Here is an 18283-nt window from a genome sequence, read left to right as displayed (position 1 = left end):
CACTGAGCTGAGCCTAGCCCAATGATCACCCTGAACTACCCAGAAGCATCATGAGCAGAACACCTGGGAATGCTGAGCGGTTCCTGACCAGGGTCTCAGCCTCTACTGTTATCAAGAACTTCCACTCCACCTAGTTGGCTGCCTTTCCTGATCCTGTGCTGGCCTTACACGGTCACTTGGCCATGGACTGTGCTTGGTGTGTAAGGAGAGAACCAGACAGGACAATACATGCATACATACATCAAAACAAACCAAAACCGAAAAATCTATGGAGTCAATTTTGCGTTAGTCAACTACTACTGAGTATGGGGCCTGCCCTGAAGTGTGGCTGATATATTCACCGGAGAAAACTTATCACTTCCTTTGCCAGCAGGTATCAATTGCAATAGTTCCGGCATTAGTGGGTGGGATTTTGTATCTACTTTCCCATCCCCATGCTGGGATATCCTCTGATTTGAACCTGTGAATGCTAACAGTCTCTGCGAGTTCATTGTTTTGATTCTTTCTCGAGACAGAGAGAGAAGAGAGAGAGAGAGAGAGAGAGAGAGAGAGAGAGAGAGAGAGAGAGAGAGAGAGAGAGAGAACATGAAGTTGGGTGGGCAGGGAGGATCGAGGATCTGGGAGAAGTTGGGAAGGAGAAAGACGATCAAAAAATATATAATAAAAAATTACATGAAAATTTGATTAACATAAATAAATAATTAAAATGAGCCAGGCTGAGAACTGAGCCTCAGACCTTAAGTGAATGAGGCCTCCTGCCCATGGGCAATAGGGCAAAGGCAAGGCCACTATTTGGGAAACAGAAAAACTAACACTCACAGGGACCAAGTGCCCATGAGGAGTGTTATCAGGTATGTCTCAAGGCTGAAGGCTGACTTCCCGGGCCAAAGGCATCCTTGAAATCCAGACCTTTTGTACAAAAGTAACACTGACCAGTCATAGTGGCACGTGGCTCACAGGCCTCTGTGGGCAGTGATGATACACCTCACAAAGGAGAGGGGAACCAGGCTGAATTGCTGGACAAGAGACTGCTCCCAAGCTGGACACTGCTCAGAGTGCTAGCCTCAAGATGCCGAAGTCTTAGCACCTCCCAAGTCTATTAAGGCGGCTGGGTTGGCTAATTCTATGTACTGGAGTCCAGGGTGCCTGCAAGCCACCCACTCAGGCCTCTCTAGGGAGAACTCCTAGAGGCACCTCCTCCAGCGGGAGGTTCAGGGTCATCCTGCTGTGCTATGTTTGATGGTGGCGGAGTCTGAGTCCAGCTCTTTTCTCGGGCCTTCTTCTGTAGTTTTAACTGTCCCCTACTAGTGAAACCTCGGCTGAGATTCTACAGTCCAGGGTGGACTTCACGGGCAGACACCTGGTCCTTGCTGGGATGTGTCAGTACCAGACTCTAGCGGTCTTCACAGAAGTCCCTCTGGTCTTCATGTCTTACCATTCTCCTTATTGCTACAGACAGACGACTGGAAGCAAAACTCAGGATAGCACATGGCCTAGGCATACACAGTTCGGGTGGGTCTAGGATATTTCCTGGAAGATGGAGTCTATCCTGTATACCTCTGCCCAACAGCCCCCAAGCTTTGCTTTCCTACCTACTCCCCATGGTCTTCGAGACATCTAAAAGTGGTCAATAGATGGCCTTGTCATTGCTTTGCCCAGGGTGGCGCTGAGCAGACAGACATCTAAGCAGCAGGCCCTGTGCAGGGTACAGGACAGCACCTAAAGAGGCACAGAGCAAGAGGGAAGAGACCATTCCAAAGACCACAGGGACAGGATATGAAGTCGCAAGGCAACATCACCCACTGTCCGAGCAAAGGGTCCTGGACAGTGTAGAAGGCCATGGTCACCCCATGCCCCAGGAAGGGTCCCATCCCCCTCCTCTACCCAGCGAACAGGCTCCACACAGTGGCACATTCTCAGGCATCCTCTGGAGCAATCAGATGGAGGGAGAAAGGCAGGCCATGCTCTTATTTATAGTCATTCAACACGTTTACCTCAGACCACACAGGAAGCGTTTTCATGCCAAATACACTAACACGAAGGTGCCGAGGAGATAGGAAAGAGGTAAGAAAGGGCAGTTCACAGTCGAAGAGCCAACCTCAAAAACACTTCCGGGCTTCCCTTTAGGAAACAATTCTTGTATTTGCAAACAGAGTTACTGCCCCCACAACACACACACACACACACACACACACACACACACACACTAGGGCTGTGGCTAAAGCTCCCCAAAGCAATCTCTCCGGGAAAACAAGAAGAATGTCTGCTGAAACCAGAGCAGCCCAGGAAGGCCCCAGACACAGCTCATGTCCACACATTGCTGCCGAGGTGAGCCTGCTCAAGGGTTCTACAGAAATACTGGATATGTTTCTACAAACGGAATTTCTGGGTTCTTCAGACCGTGAAGGACTCTCAGGGACAAAACTTGATATGGTACCTGGAGGGTGTTAGTCTCCCTGAAGAACAGACTAATATCCTTGCCCAAGACTCTGCACAGTCTAGCCCACAGTTCTCCTGGACTTGGGACTGTTTCTCTTTTTTTGGGTGGAGTCACTTAGCAAGGCTGAACAATGCTGCCTACTGCTGTGAAAATGTCCGAAACATGGGGCGGGGGCACTACTAGCCCTCAGACCACCGTGCCTTATCCGAGTCTTTCTCCTGGAGGTTTCCAGCTTACCTGCTTCTGAACACCAATTGAATACAATCTGCTGGGACCTGGGAGGTCTTGGTTACCTAGTAACAAAGGACACTCACCTGAGAAGGGGCTGTCACTCTCTAGAAGGAGCACAGCTCAGCAACAAGCAACAAGGTCTTCACAGCAACAGAAAGACAGATGCTCACGGAAGCTTGCAGTTCCCACCACTGCCGCTAAGTCCTCCAGAGAAGGCCATGAGTATACAAGGGCTTGACAAGAAGCAAAAAGATCTATCTAGGTACCCAAGGGCAAAACTGCGGGACATGGGGCTAGAGAGATGGAGCAGCCGTTAAAAGCACTTGCTACTCTTATAGAGGACCAGGTTCAGTTCCCAACACTCACACGGTGGCTCACAACTGTTCAGAACTCCAGTACTATGGGAGCCGGAGCCCTCTTCTGGCCTTTGCAGGTACTGTGTTCACGTGGTAAACAAACTTACAGGCAAAATACTTACACATTAAAAACTGCAGGACATAAAATTCTGGTTTTCCAGGCTAAACTCTCTCTCTCTTTCTCTCTCTCTCTCTCTCTCTCTTTCTCTCTCTCTCTCTCTCTCTCTCTCTCTCTCTCTCTCTCTCTCTCTCTCTCTCTCTCTCTCTTCTGGGTACAAACCCCTCTTGGATGCCTGGATCATTTTCTCTTCTGCTCTTAGAGGTCCTTATGACCAGACAGATGGGAATTAAGGATGAAATCTCGGGATGGTGTTCAGCCCACTCATACCTCAAGGTCAAGCCTCCTTATTAATAAGACATATCTTTGTTTACCCAATGGGGCACCACTGCATTCCTCAAAGCAAAGTGGCACAACGGGTAAGGGTAACTGTTGCCAAGCCTGAAGATCCGAGTTTGGTTTCGGGAACCCACATGATGGGGGTGGGGGGAGGTAGAGAGGGGAAGAGATGGAGAGAGAAAGAGAGAGAGAGATCACTCCCCCAGGCTGCCTCCGACCTCCATGTTTATGCCACGGAACGTATGTGTGTGCATGCACATACATGAACAAAATATACAAATGTAAGAGATGAAACACTAAGGCACGCCACCTATGAAGCCTAAGCACACACGGCTGGTCAGGGATGGAGACAGCAACACCACCAAGCCTTACACACAGCACACGGAAAGTCTCAAATGTTCCATGCTTTGGGTTCCCTTAACACCCCTCACCACAATGCTAACAACTCTACTGTTTTCTAACAGTATGAAGTAAATCCTAAAAATAAATAAATAAATACTAACAAAGAACAATTCTGTAAACATGCTTGAAAGGATCCTATTAGGAGGGCCATGCCTAACTTACAAAGAGTTGGGGAAGGGGAAAGCATTCTCAATGGAGGGGACACCATGCGGCCCAGGAACTGGGTTGGGTTCCTTGTTGGGGGCCAGCTGCTGCTCCCTAGTGAAAGCAGGCAAAGCTGGGCCGTTTGGAATGTGGAAAGCAATGCCAGCCTTGATTCTGAAATTGGCACACCAAGTCTGGACAGTCCTTTGGTGCTGGGTTGGGGCCCTGCCCCACATGGCAACTCTTTTTTTTTTTTTTTTTTTTTGGTTTTTCGAGACAGGGTTTCTCTGTGGTTTTGGAGCCTGTTCTGGAACTAGCTCTTGTAGAGAGCTCTTGTAGACCAGGCGGATCTGGTCTCGAACTCACAGAGATCCGCCTGCCTCTGCCTCCCGAGTGCTGGGATTAAAGGCCTGCGCCACCACCGCCCGGCTCACATGGCAACTCTTAAGAGGCTACTGCGGAAATGCTTTCCCGACAGGTTCACACTCAGGGTGGGCCCTTGAGGACAGGGGATAAAGGGTCCATAAAACAGCCCAGCCCCCTTGGAACAGGACCTGTGGCGCTCTGCATGACCATGCTGACCAAAGCCTCACTGAATAAACTATCCATCAGGTAGGTAACCTAGAGCAGCCATTATGGCCAGAAAATGAATGAATCAGCTTCCTTGCACACTCACCTGGCTCCTTGTTGGGCAGGGAACTCTGTATAAGGTGGCCGACAGTGAGACAGAGCAAAGACCCTGGCAAAACAGGAGGCCTGAGAACCTGCTGCTGAATCCACTCCCGGGCTGGCCATTCCCACAGGGATGTTCCCACCAACAGCATGTGGGCAGGACAGCCTGGCCAGGTGCAGATGGCCCAGGCTGCCAAGCTGCCTACAAGAGCAGTTAGAGTTTAACAGTGAACATAATCTTTACTGGCATGGCAAAGGTGTAAAATGAGTTTACACCCTAACCTCCTCCAGGAGGATTGGCCCTGAACTGGGAAGGTAGGTGGCCCCTGGGCTCTGGAAGCTCCACTTATGGGCATTTGAACACTCCAGGAGAAGAGAACCAGCTCCCCAAAATTTTCCATGGAACTTAATCAGCCTTAAAGCCAATAAATCCTGGTGTGGTGTTTACGTAAGCGCTCCCAGTCTCTGGCCCTCAGCCAGGACTCCGAAGCCTACGCTGTGCCAGCTGTCAACAGTGGGGTGCCCTCTGTGCTGCCCCCACCCTGCCGTACCAACCTAAAAGAAAAAGTCAATGAATCACAGAAATGTTCCTCCTATAAAAAGAATATAAATGTTTATTAAGAAATTACAGGAACCAGGTCAGGCATTTTGCAATCTTAGTCATACTAGCTAATTAAAAAAAAAAAAATCAAAATAGAAACCCATCTTAGAAACTTGAGACAATGAAAGCTTCTCAAGCCAGGAGCACTTGGAGCCCAGACTCAGCTTGGTTGTCAAGGCAACTCAGTATTTACCTCCAGTTCTGCTGTGTAGGAGGACCCTGACTGGGACAAGGAACAGCCAACCAAGCCACCTCCTCCCCAACAACACACAGGATGGGTGCCTGGGTGTCCCCAGAGGGTGGAAGGAGGAAGCCACAGCTTCCCCTATGGATATGCAGATCTCCCCAGCAGAGACACCTTATAGCACAAAGAAGAGGTGCCTACATTCTCCTTCCTGTTATGCCCTGTGTCCCTGTTCCTTGGCGATTGGAAACCACCGAAGGCAGGTTAGAACCAGCTCAGGTCCAAAGTACAAGGAGGAAATTAAGGGTTGATGTGCCCAGACTATGCCCTCAGCTGGACAACTCATGCCCTCGCTCAGATACTATCCAGGCCCCTAGTCTGTGCGGAAGCCCGGAGGAATGAAGAGTAAGTTCCCTCCTGTTCAACTACAGGTTCCTCTCCATACATGGAGGCCAGCTCTGTCTGCACAGCCACTGCCAGGCACACTGCTCCCTCTGCCCTGCACTTGCCGGGCATCAAGCTTGAAGGGCTTGTGGTGTCACAGAAGCAAACATTCCTGCTACAGCCTGCACCACCGCCAGACATCTTATGCAGGCTTTTATCCAAGGGAGCAACTGTCCTGTGTGCTGGCTGAATGGCTCACGCATGTGTACACATACACACAAAGGCACAAAGGCACGCATGGACATATAGGCACACATCCATACACACCCACGTAAACTCTTTCTTCCAAGCTGAGCTCCACTGGTAACTAGACAAATGAGTTCAAAACATCAGATCATAACTCAGGCCAAAGTCAGATGTGGGAGTGAAGACCTGTAATTTTAGCTCCTTAGAGGCTTAGGCAGAAGAACCCCAAGTTCAAGTACAGCCTAGGCAGCTTCACGAGATCACTGAGGGAAGAAAGAGACTGAAGCTCAGCGGACAAGGTACTTGCCTAGCATATACAAAAGTGGAAGAGTGGAATGAGGAAAATAAAGGCTGTTTTTCAAAAGCTAGAATGCGAACTTAGAGCAATACAATTATCCAAAGCAAAATGCCTGTCACCAAGATAGGCCACATCGGAACCTGATCACACAGGCCTGGGAGTTCAGGAAACCCAGCTTTCTGAGTGCTAACACCGCAGAACCACGCTAGCACAGGGAACACTCTGACTGTTCTCTTTGAGAGAGCCACACCCCTCCACAAAGCCTGCCAGGCACAACCTTGACATGTGGGCATTCTGCACAGTCCAGGACTCACACAGAAGATATAGCATATCTCAAGCCAAGTAGCAAAAGGGAACGCCCTGGGAAAGACTAAGGCTCAAAGTCTCTGTGTGTCCCCGGTGCCGCCACGGGCACTTCTGCCCCTCTGCAACCCCACTTGGGCTGGTAGTCAAAAACAGATCAGAGAAAACTACCGGCAGAGGACCATGGCAGAAACATGCAGGTACCATCACCAATAAGCAAACCAAGGCTGTGGGGGTAGGGTGCTGAGTACAAGGAGAGAGATGCAGACTGGAGAAGCACTGAGCAAGACAATGGAGAGCCTGCTAAGGGCCTGGCTGCAGTCAACTTTACATATCTTCGTGTGACTGGCCACTATGTAATTAATTCACGCTCACCATTCTTGTTCAAACAACATGTCTGGGTACTCACCTTTCCCACAACTCCTGGCCAGTCTTGTGAACATAACTTCTGTGCCCTGCTGACAATACCCAGGAGTTTGGTCTACAGGGGCAGAAGTCACCTCTGCCCCCTTCTTCCCAGTGCTTCTTTGCACAACCCTCTTTAGCCAAGCTCTTTTGGTTCTTTCTCTTCCCCATCCCTCATGTGTTTGTGTGAGCATGCGTGTGTATGTGTAGCAGGTACTGGCTAGTGTGAATGCGCATGCGTGGGTATGGTGCAAGTGGACACGGGCACCTGTCAAGACCCAAGGTTAACTTTGGTCTTTCCGCTTTTATTTTTTGAGACAGAATCTCTCACTGAACCTAGAGCTCATTAGTTAAGTTAGGCTGGCCAGCCAATGAGGTTGAGGGAATCCTCCAGAATTCACTCCCACCCCCCACCCCCCCGCCAGACAGGAAGTGTTGGGGTTACAGACCCTGGTACCTCCGCAGCTTTTCAGACAGGTTCTGGGGATCTGAACTCAGGACCTTTTGCTTACTTGAAAGGCGCTTTATCGAGCAATCCATTTTCCCAGTCCTATACTCTTTAGAATTAAGAACAAGTAGGGCTCAGAGAAGGAATTTACAGGAGTAGGACATGCTTCTTTTTATCAAAGGCCTTGCACATGCTCAGGTGCTGCTGAAAAACTAAAACTATCTGCACACCAGAAGAACTTCCCTGAAGACTTGTTCTTTGCCAAGGCTGAACCCTCTCCCAGCTGGGAATCCAGTCCCCAAGAAGGAAGGCTCATCTGCCCTGGGATCCCACACAGGAAACCTGAAGGGCCGCTCAGTTCCATATACCTAGGGGCTGGGTCTCCTTGCTGTAGGAGCCAGGCCAAGGAAGCACCATGTTCCCACCAAGTTTAACTGCTGCCTCTCCAAAAAGCAAAAAGGAGGTGATGCCTTGGGCCCCAGTTGATCTGTGCTAGCAACTTGGCTGGGGGCAAGGTGAGCCTGTGCTAAATCTCTGGCTGCTTCCAAATTCCATCCACAGGTGACCAACCAGTGCCAAATCTAACCCTTAAAAGTCCCCTCAAGAAAGGAGCCCTGTGAAGGCACTGAGCCACTGACTCTTTGCCAAGTGGCTTTTTTATTTGGGGATCCAACAGAGCCTCGCTCAAGCCATGCAAGTATTCTACACTAAGCCACACCCCCAAGCCCTGGTGCGTATCTGTTAATATGGGTACCCACATCTTGTAGAGCTCTTCCATAATGCACCCTGGGTCTGCCTCCAAGAAGATAAACATGCCCTGTCCCCCACACCCCAGTGGCAGCAGTACAAGGACATTTAATCTAGGGCTTCAAGCTGCAGGGCTTTTCTAAACAGGTCACCTTGGGACAGACTGGCCAATGGCCACGGAGTGTGGCCAAGTTCCTGGTTAGCAAGTGTTTTTGTGTGATGAAGTTCAAAAAATGAGAACAATAAACAGATGCCCACCCCCACCCACAAGGGAAAAAATTCTCTGGAAGTATGCTCTTGGTTTGGTTTGTTTAAAACAATGCTGGAAAGGAGGGGCTTGCCAAAGATGCATTTCTGACCCATGGTACCATGCTGTGTTCCACCAAATGTGTAAGTGCATCACACACGCACACACACACAGTGACTATAGACAGTAGTAATGAGAACATTAGAATAAACACACGCACACACATACACAGTGACTATAGACAGTAGTAATGAGAACATTAGAATAAACACACGCACGCACACACACAGTGACTAGAGACAGTAGTAATGAGAACATTAGAATAAACACACGCACACACATGCACACACACAGTGACTATAGACAGTAGTAATGAGAACATTAGAATAAACACAAGCACACACATACACACCCAGTGATTATAGACAGCAGTAATGAGAACATTAGAATAAACACACGCGCACACACACACAGTGACTATAGACAGTAGTAATGAGAACATTAGAATAAACACATGCACACGTACACATGCATCACTCAGGAGAAGCTTGAGTTTAAGACAAGCCTGGGCTAAATAGCAAGGCTCTATCTCCCCCCCAAAAAAGGTGGAGGGGAACTGACTGGTCAGATGAACACTTTTTTACCACAGCCCTACTTCCAAATAAGGGAACCCTGTACCTCCCCCAGGAACAAGACTCATAAAAAGCTCCTCCACAGTTGTTGGGGGAGTGATGGGCCCTAAATTATAGTGGAAAAGAAAGCAGTGTGTCTGTATAGCCACCATATTCCAGCTCTCGATGTCTGGCTAAGACACAACATTTTTGTGTCCTGGGCTTTCTATTGCTGTGATAAAATGCAAAACCAAGGCAACTTTCGGAAGAACGAATTTATCTTGGGTTTAAAGTTCCAGAGGACCAGGTTCCACAATAGTGGGGACAGAAGGTGGCAGACACAGTGCCTGAATCTGAAAGTTGAGAGCCGAGGACTCACACCTCAAATCTCAAGCAGAGAGCCAAAAGAGCAGACTCAAAATGGTGCTGGTTTTTAAACTCTCAAGGCCTGCCCCTAGTAACAAGCTCCCCTAGAAAGGCCACACCCGCCAAGACTCCCCAAACAACACTAACTGGGAACCAAGTATTCAAATGCTAGAGAATATGGGGGACATGTATGATTCAAACCTTCACAACACGTGTATATGTATGTATGTTTACATGTACACACACAAACATTCAAGAGAAAGGCAGGGTTTTTGCTTGAGTGATCACTATTCTGGCTTCCAACAAAAACCTCATACCCAATCCATTCCTGCCACTGAGAGTCAACAGCTGGGCATCAGGTCCATTACACTGGCCTATGAAAATGGCTGGAGTACACTCTGTACAGAGGGACTGGGTGGCAGCTGCTTTATTGCTCCAATCCTGCTTATAGGGCACAGCTAACTTCTGAACTGCCAAGGTGGAGCGATTTTTATTCCCATTAGATGGGGAGCCGTTTTCTTGAGAAATCCCCACTTAGAGCTGTAAAATAAAAACAAGCTAACAATTCTACACACTCAGGTATGTGAGCACAAGAGGCTTCTGTTTTCTTGAAAGCAGGCAGTCTTCACCAGGACCTTACAGGGGCGGGTGACAGCAACCATCTAGACACAAGAACAAGCCAAGTGAGGACACAGGAGGTCTGGCCAAAACTGATACCAGCTCCCCTCTGAGCTGGAAATAAACATACCAGGAAGGACCTTCATCATGACTAATGATCTGCCGCATTTATTTGGGGAGGGTACAGCCTAACATTCCCTCAGGATTCCCTTTGACTTGACTTTTACTCATATTTATTTATTTTGTTTGTTTTTTGAGACAGAGGTTCTCTGTGTAGTCCTGGCCATCTTGGAACTCACTCTGTTGACCAGCCTGGCCTCAATCAGAGATCCACCTGCATCTGCCACCCAAGTGCTAGGATTAAAGGCACGCGCCACCACTGCCTGCTACCCTTTGACTTTAAAAGCCATCAAAAGCAGTGCCCCCAAACCTCTGACACTTGTTCAGTCAAGGATGTTAGAATACTAGATAAAGAAACCAGCCAGGGGTACGCCAGGGGATGAATACACGGCAGGTGGCCAGTATCGGAGCATCTGCCCACAGGTTGATTAGTATAAAGAAAAACCTGTCCTTGTACACAGTGAGGATTCAACAAGCACCATCTTAACCATGTGACCCAACGAGGGAACTAGCTAACATACTTTTTCCTGCCCGTTCTGGTGACAAAAATGCCCAAATTCACCGGTTACATATTTATCAATTTTTTTTTCTTCGAGACATGGTTTCTCTGCGTAGCCCTAGAATTCACTCCGAACTCAGAGATCCACCTGCCTCTGATTCCTGAGTGCTGGTATTACAGGCGTGTGCCACCACCACAAGGCTTGATCAAACTTCTTAAAGCTATGCTTATTAAGTGTGAGGTATCAATTAGGTCCAGGCTATGGAATACTCTCCAGGACAAATGGGCTCCATTCTTAAAATGTCAGTGTCTTATGTTAAAGAAATGGCTCAGTGGTTAAGAGCACTTGTTGCTCCTACAGAAGACCTGAGTTCAGTTCCCAAAACATACATGATGGCTCACAACCTGTAAGATCTGATGCCCTCTTCTGACCTCCTTGGGCACCAGGAATGCATATGGGACTCAACATACATGCACACAAAATACTCATATACTTAAATAGATCTAAAAAAAATCTTTTAAATGTCAGTTTCTCAAATGGCCAAGAGATACACTGTTCTAGACTCCAGGCAGACAGGACAAAAGCCTGTGTGGAAACTTTGGGAGCCCTTACAGAACCAGAATACAGACAGTACACATAACAGTTAAAGAGTCTAGGAAAGACAGAGGGAATAAGGGAGCAGAGCATGACATCGTATCAACTGCTCTGTCTGGGGAGACCCCACAGTGCCTACTACCCCACTGCCTAAGCACTTGAGCATACAAATGAGGGTGGGGTGACCACAGCTCTGCAGTACTAGGGTGCCTTGCTTCCCTGTGTCATTCAGAATGCCCGTCCGAGAAGAGTGGCCAAGGGGCACAGGGGAGGCATGGCCAAACTCAGAAGCACACAGTCCATGGCAAACCCTTGATACACCTGCTTCCCTGCTGTGCGGGCATTTCTTAACCCATCTGAATCTTAATTTCCTTATTGAAATGAGTCCTACATGTGGTTGCACACTTCTGAACTCCCAGCTAAGCCCAGGAGGTTGATCAAAAGTTCAATGTCATCATTGGCTACCTGGGAAGATCCTGCTTTGATATAAAAAATTACTAGGGAAGCAGTTCGGCGATGATTAAATGCTTGTCTAGGATGCCTACGTTTGACCCCCAGTACCACGAACACAAACAAACCATAGGGTCCTACTGAAGAAGTACAAAGAAGCCTTACATCTAGCATGTACTTTGGGAGTCTTAAAGATGTGGTTGAGAGCTGACCCTGTCACTGTAGATCCTTGGTTCTCAACCTGTGGGTCACAATATTTACATTACTATTCATAGCAGATACTTGTGTTATTTACCAGATATTTACGTTACTATTCATAAGAGTAGCAAAATTACAGTTATGAAGTAGCGGTGAAAATAATTTTATGGTTTTAAGGTTGAGAACCACTAGCTCTAGATGCTTTCAAGGACCATTTAAATTGCCCTTTTAAAGTAGAAACTGGATACACTTTAACACACTGGTATCTGAAAATCTGTGAGAACACTGGTTTGTGCAGGCCCCAGGGCTGCTGGAAGCAGGGATGGTGTACCCCCCTTCAGACAGCACCACAGACACACCCCAGCACTGCATTCCTTGGCTTTCTTCAGGTATGTATTTAAATGCACACACATCCACAAGTGTGTACGTGAGAACTTTCTGTTTGTTTCCTCCCTCACCTTTAGCAGCTTTGGGATACAACTGACCTTGTCCCTTTGCTTTGCCACATCTGAGAAGCAAGAAACCGCAGGATATAGGTTGCAGGAGCAAGCAGTACCTGGGGGCAGAAAGGCTATCCCAAGTTCATTTTGATGACTGCACGGCAGAGCCCCTCTCTGGAGGACTGAAGGACTGTATCCAGCACCGTGTATCCCAGATCCAAGGCCTCTTCTGCAGTGAGCTCTAGCCTACGACTTGCTTTTGTTGGTCAGCACACCCTAGCCCTCTCTGTCAGGCAAGCAACCTCTGTGCAAGGAGGCCCACGTCCCTGCCATAGGAAAGGAACACTGGTGACTGGAAAAGCCAGAGCTGAGGAAGCCGGAAGGGCAGGCTCAGAGCATGTGGGAGGGAGCCTGGTCTCAAGAGTTTAATGTGGGTCTGGACTCTAAAGCTCTACCTGAGAAAAGGAGAACTAGAAATAAAAACTCTTCTCAAAGATAGTGGTGGCACAGCCAGTCTCTTCTCCCTTTTCCCAGGGGAGACCAAAGTGCAACAAAGGACCTTCTCTTTCAGGCTAACAGGCCCCGCGTGTGCTATAATCAGCTCCGTAGACACTGTAATGTCACCAGGTCCTCGGCATCAGATCTGTCACCTACTCTATAGAGACAGCAGAACCAAATCCTGTGCTTTCGATGGGTAAGAGGTCCCATAAGTCATGGCCTGGCCATACCACTGAACACTCACACCATAAAGAACAATACTGTCTCCTGAAGTAGTAGACACGTGAACAAACCCTGCCCGGCATCCCATTAATGCCCTTCTTAAATGTTACTGTGGCGTGCACACACGCAAATCCACGGAGGACGACTGGAGAGACGCACAGTGCAGGATGCAATACGCAGCTGGGAGACGGCTCTCTGTGCTACTTGTAAAGGTTCCTAAGAAGCCACTGGCAGTCTGGGGACTAGGGAAGGACCACTGACATAGGCATGTTTCTGGACAAAGGGCTGCCCACCAAGAGGCTTGGCTCTACCCTGGGTAGAAGTCCTGCCCAAGCCATCCTCTGCTCAGACAAACTGACTTCTGGGCAGTTATGTCAGAGAGTACCAGTGGGAAGAGGGCCAGCAACCTCTTGGAAAGGAGGCTCTAAGGTCAGAGTGCACTTTGCAGGGAGAAGGCTGAATACACTATCCAAGAACCCCATGCAGGATCAAATCCCCACTTCAGTGGGGAAGGATAATTTTGCAGGCTAACCCCTACCGGTGAATTAATTCAGAATACAGGTGAGACGGATCTTATTATACTTTTCCATCCCCACTCCATCCACAAACCTTACCCCTGCCTCCAGGGAAGGACTATGCTCAACACTGTGCTTACCTTCCTCTGGGTGCCCTGGGGGCCACTGACTAAATAGCCCTGCCAGCTCAGGGAGCATACAAAGGCTCTATGTGCTACAAGGATAAAAACATGAAATAATTTTGAAAACAATTCTTAATGGGAACAAAGATGTAGTAGGGATCCATTCCGGGTATCTCTGAAGACCAAGTGACCCACCATTCCACTGTAGGCCCGAGGGCCATGCAGGAGTCTCCAGATGCAGGAGGCTTGCTGCTCAATGGAGTAGATTTTCTGAAGTCCTCCATTTCCACCTCAAATCCCTCGGTCTCCAAAACCACCTGCTCCTGGCCTTGCTGCTCCTCCAAAAGTAAGATTAGCAAATCTCCCAAGTACAGGCTGAGCGGTTCCAATTACATAAACAAGTGGCTTGGATTGTGGCATTTGCCGTAACATCAACTGAGATGGGAGAGGCAGGGGTCCAGAGGACTTAGGGAGCTAAGCAAGAGGCAGCTCTTTGCAAACAACTGTACAGGCGCCCGCATCAAAGGAAAGCCCTGGCTGGGACCCTTGCCCTTCCCAAAGGCACTAAACATACAGCCCCCACACCACCTTTCCGGGTGGTCAAGGCACATGTCACCAAACCATGGCGAGGTTTGGGAACAGCTACACATCACAGAGCGGCTGGCTACCTGTTTTTTTTTTTTTTTTTTTTTTTTTTTTTTGGTTTTTCGAGACAGGGTTCCTCTGTAGCTTTGGTGCCCGTCCCGGAACTAGCTCTTGTAGACCAGGCTGGCCTCGAGCTCCCAGAGATCCGCCTGCCTCTGTCTCCCGAGTGCTGGGATTAAAGGCGTGCGCCACCACCGCCCGGCGGCTGGCTACCTGTTAACTAAGGTGGCTATAATAATCACTTCTGCCAAAAACTATTATTGGGTATTGGGGCGGAGTTAATGTGGCATGGCCTCAGTCAGCTGCTGCCCGCTGTGACCCAAACCAAACCACAGCCACCCCAGAACCAAAGCCTACGTGGAAGGCCCTGGGACCACCTTGCTGGATTCTCCCTTCTGTACCCAACACACTCTGCATTTAAGCACAGTAAGGTAGGCAATGGCTTCCCAGAGGTTGAACCAGACTCCACCCAGAGGCAAGCATTTGAGAGATGCAACTATCCTCATCGGACTCACCTGGGTACCAAATAAAACGCAGCCTAGACTTCCAAACCCCCGCTCTCTAGAGGGCCTAGAACCCTACGGTTACCCGAAGGTGGCGCCTCCCTCTAATCTCAGCACCCATGGAGGGCGGCCCCGGTTGCCTACCCTTGGTCTATAGCACACTATTGGCACTCAAAAGAAGGCCGGCTCTAGCCTCTTCTGCCTGCTCTGAGCTTCCTGGCGCTCCGGAGAGAATGGTTCCCTCCCACTACGGAAGACGCGGTCCTGAGCGCCCCCAAACGTTTTCTAAACGCCAACGAGACTGAAAGGATAAGCGAGGCAACCAGGAAAACATCTTGGACCCAACCCGCCCACGACAGCCAGCCACATCCCTTCAGAAAAGCCCTCAGCATTTCACCAGATCTGCAAGTGGGAAGTCACGGTGAAATATTCTGCACCAAGATTTCTCAATCCGATAGTTGGTGGCCGAACACCCCAAACCCCACCCAGCACTCTTGGTTCATCAGGTTCTGAACCCCGCTCTGCTCCTCCCCCACGGCCACACCCACCCCGGCGGCCGCTTTTCCTAGCACAACTGGGAGCCCTACACAAACCCCACCCACTTACTGGGCTCGCACACCATTAATTTTGACTCTGAATGCCTGGAAATGGCCCGGCCGTCATTCAATCCCGTCACCTGCCACGCGGTTTGAGCGGTCAAAGCCTAGAGCTGGGACCAACCATCCCACCCCCGCCTCTGCGGTAAAAGTTCGCCAGGGAACCCCTAGCTTAGAAGTAGGCAGAGCTCGGGCACGCCCCGTTACGGATGTACGGGCAGAAAGGCCTTGAGCTCCAGCCTCCACAGCTTCAGTGTTTTCCCGTGCTTTTTGGTCAGCCACTCAACTGTTTTGACAACAAAAAAAAGTACAGCCCCTGGTAACAAAGCAAAGGAACTAAGTGTTTTTGCAGTGAACTTGCCTCAAGGCTGTAAAAATAAAAGCTGTAAAAAAAGAGTTAAGTGTTACAGAAGAGTTTCTGTGAGCTTAAAGGAAATGCAGTTAAAGGTTTGCACCGCTGTGTTAAAGCCAAACACGAGGGGAAGGGCTTTCATAAATACGAATTAACTACCAAGAGTCGGGCCCCAGCGCGGCCAAGCGATGCCCGGGAACCACAGAAGCGAGTGACCCTACGCCACCCCAGGTTGCAGGCTCTGACCGGCCGCCCTGGTACAGGTGCCACCGTCAGTCCAGGAGCAGGTGAAAGTTGGACCAGAAAGGGCAATGAAGAGATCGCGCCTTCGTAGAGAAAGCGCAGCCCCCCTGCGACCAGGCGCGCCCCCGCCGGCCGGATGGGCTGGGGCGCCTACAAAGAGCCGCGGGTGGGGAGCGAGAACTGGGACCGCCCCCCGCGGCGGCCAGAGCCGCCGCTGGGTCGGGTTGCGACAAATTAAACCTTAGAGCGCTGGAAAAATTACAGGAAGAAGAGAGCGAAGAATGTGCCGAGTGGCTGAAGGGATCCCTGTCCCCGGGTGAACTTCGCCCGCGCGGGCCGGCCCCTCCCTAGCCAGAGAGTACCCGGAGGCTTGGGGAGAGGATGGCGACGCTCCAGCCCCGGGAGCACCCACGCCCCAATCGTGGAGCGCCGCCTCCCACCCCGCAACCCCCCCACCCCCCGCAATCTCGAGCGCACCTGCCCGCGCCGCCCGCAGCCCGGGATGACGACATACACCCCGCGGCCCCGCCCCAAGAACCCGGGAGGGGGCGTGCCCGATGGGGGCGCGGTCGCCGAGAGGGCGCCGGCTCCGAGCTCCCCAGCCGGCCAGCGTCACGCGAGGCCGGAGCACCAGGGCAGGGGCGCGGCCGCGATCGCCCTCAGCTCACGGCTCCCCGCCCCCGGCCCCTCTAGCGCTGGGCCGAGAGCTCTGGGGGCGTGGCTGTCCCCGAGCAGTCCCTAGTCCGCTCGTTCGCGGCGTTCATGCTGCCCCACTGACCTGTGTGAGTTCTCAGGTGCGCCTTGAGGTGCGAAGATTTCCCGTAAACTTTCTCGCAGCCCGCGTAGTGGCACTTGTGCTTCCTCTGCGGGGACTCGAGGTCCGCGCGACTCCGGCCCCGCCGACCCCTTTGTCTGAGGCCGGGCTCGCCGCTCCCCGCGGGGCCGGGCTCCGGCTCCAGAGCCGCCTCGGGCTCGCTCCACGCGGGGCTGGGGGGCGCGGCCGGCGCGCCTGCTTGTCCGGGGGAGGCGGGCTCTGGGGCGGGCGGTGGCGCAGGGGGCGCGGGCGGCAGGCGGCAGGGGGTCCTCGCCTTGCGCGCAGCGGCCCCTTCTCGGCGTTCCGCGGGGGCGGGCGCCGGTGCCTGCTGGTTGAGGTCCGCTAGGATCCGCGCCACCACGAAAAGCGACGCGCTGTCCTTGCCGTCGCAGCGCTCGTCAACGCGGGGCAGTGTGGGGGCGGCGGCGGCCGCGCCCTCGGGCCGGGGCTCAGGCCCTTCCCGCGGCTCGTGCACGACTGCGCGGCTGGACATAGACACGAGGCACTCGGCGGCAAAGTGATCCACATAGGCGGCGGCTGCCATGCTGTGGGCTCGGACGCGCGGTGCTCTCGCAGGAGTCGTCAGCGGCGCATCCGCACCCACGGCCTCCGGAGAGCGGCGGGGGGCGGGGGCGCGGCGCGCCCTCTTCTCCGGCTGGGCTGGGCTAGGCTGGGCGCGCAGCCGCTTCTGCCGTCACCCGCGCGGCTCCGCGTCCGCCTGGCCGGGTACTGGAGGGTAAGCGCATGGGGGGCTCCGACGAAGAGGGTCCGCGTGCGGCGTCAGGGCCGGCTTGTCTCATGGATGTCGAGCGGCGATGTTAGGCGCGACCCCTGCAAGTTGCGGTCGTAGTTCCACCGTGCATTGTGGCAGGCGGGACAGCCTCCGTGCGCGCCGCGGCTCGGTGTGGGCGGACCGGCCCCGGGGGTGGGCGGGGCCGGGGCCACATCTGGACCCGACGTCAGCCCCCAGCCACATCCTGGCGGCGCAGGTTACAGGCGGCAGCGGCCGCAGGGAGCAGCGCGCACGAAGGGGGCGGGGAGCCTGGAGCGCGCACCAGAGGGACGGTGCGGTCGCGCGCCCGCGCCTTGGGAGGGGCGTGGCCGGCGGCATACGCGAACACCATTGGCTGTTGAGTGCTCTATCTCGCCAATCCGGGCCTCCAGAGGGCCCTACTGGCCGCGGGACCTGCGCGCGCCAGTGGGCGTGCCTCTGAACCGGCAGGAGGAGGGGCGGAAATCGGAGCCCAGCGCGGGGCACGGTGACGCACGACGTTCGAGGGTGGCGGGCCACGGTGTAGCGGCGCAGGGCTGGGGCGCGTGCCTCCCGCAGCGGGAACCCCGCCGGGCCTTTCCATGCCAGCGTTTTTTGTG

At 52.1% G+C, this 18283-nt stretch overlaps 1 protein-coding gene across 1 annotated transcript in view; it reads right to left on the bottom strand.

Annotated features, from left to right (window-relative positions):
* The window catches only part of Klf13 (KLF transcription factor 13), a 48929-nt gene extending 31002 nt beyond the window's left edge, over nucleotides 1–17927 (bottom strand). The window contains exon 1 of the mRNA XM_057756258.1: nucleotides 16877–17927. Coding sequence (XP_057612241.1) covers nucleotides 16877–17456 — 580 coding nt within the window. The 5' untranslated portion in view covers nucleotides 17457–17927. The remainder of the gene's footprint in view (nucleotides 1–16876) is intronic.
* Between the last annotated feature and the right edge of the window lie 356 nt (nucleotides 17928–18283).

This window comes from Chionomys nivalis, chromosome 23, assembly GCF_950005125.1.
Source record: "Chionomys nivalis chromosome 23, mChiNiv1.1, whole genome shotgun sequence".
NCBI classification, from domain to species: domain Eukaryota; kingdom Metazoa; phylum Chordata; class Mammalia; order Rodentia; family Cricetidae; genus Chionomys; species Chionomys nivalis.
Note: the sequence above shows the minus strand (reverse complement) of the source record. Positions and strands in the feature narration are given on the sequence as shown.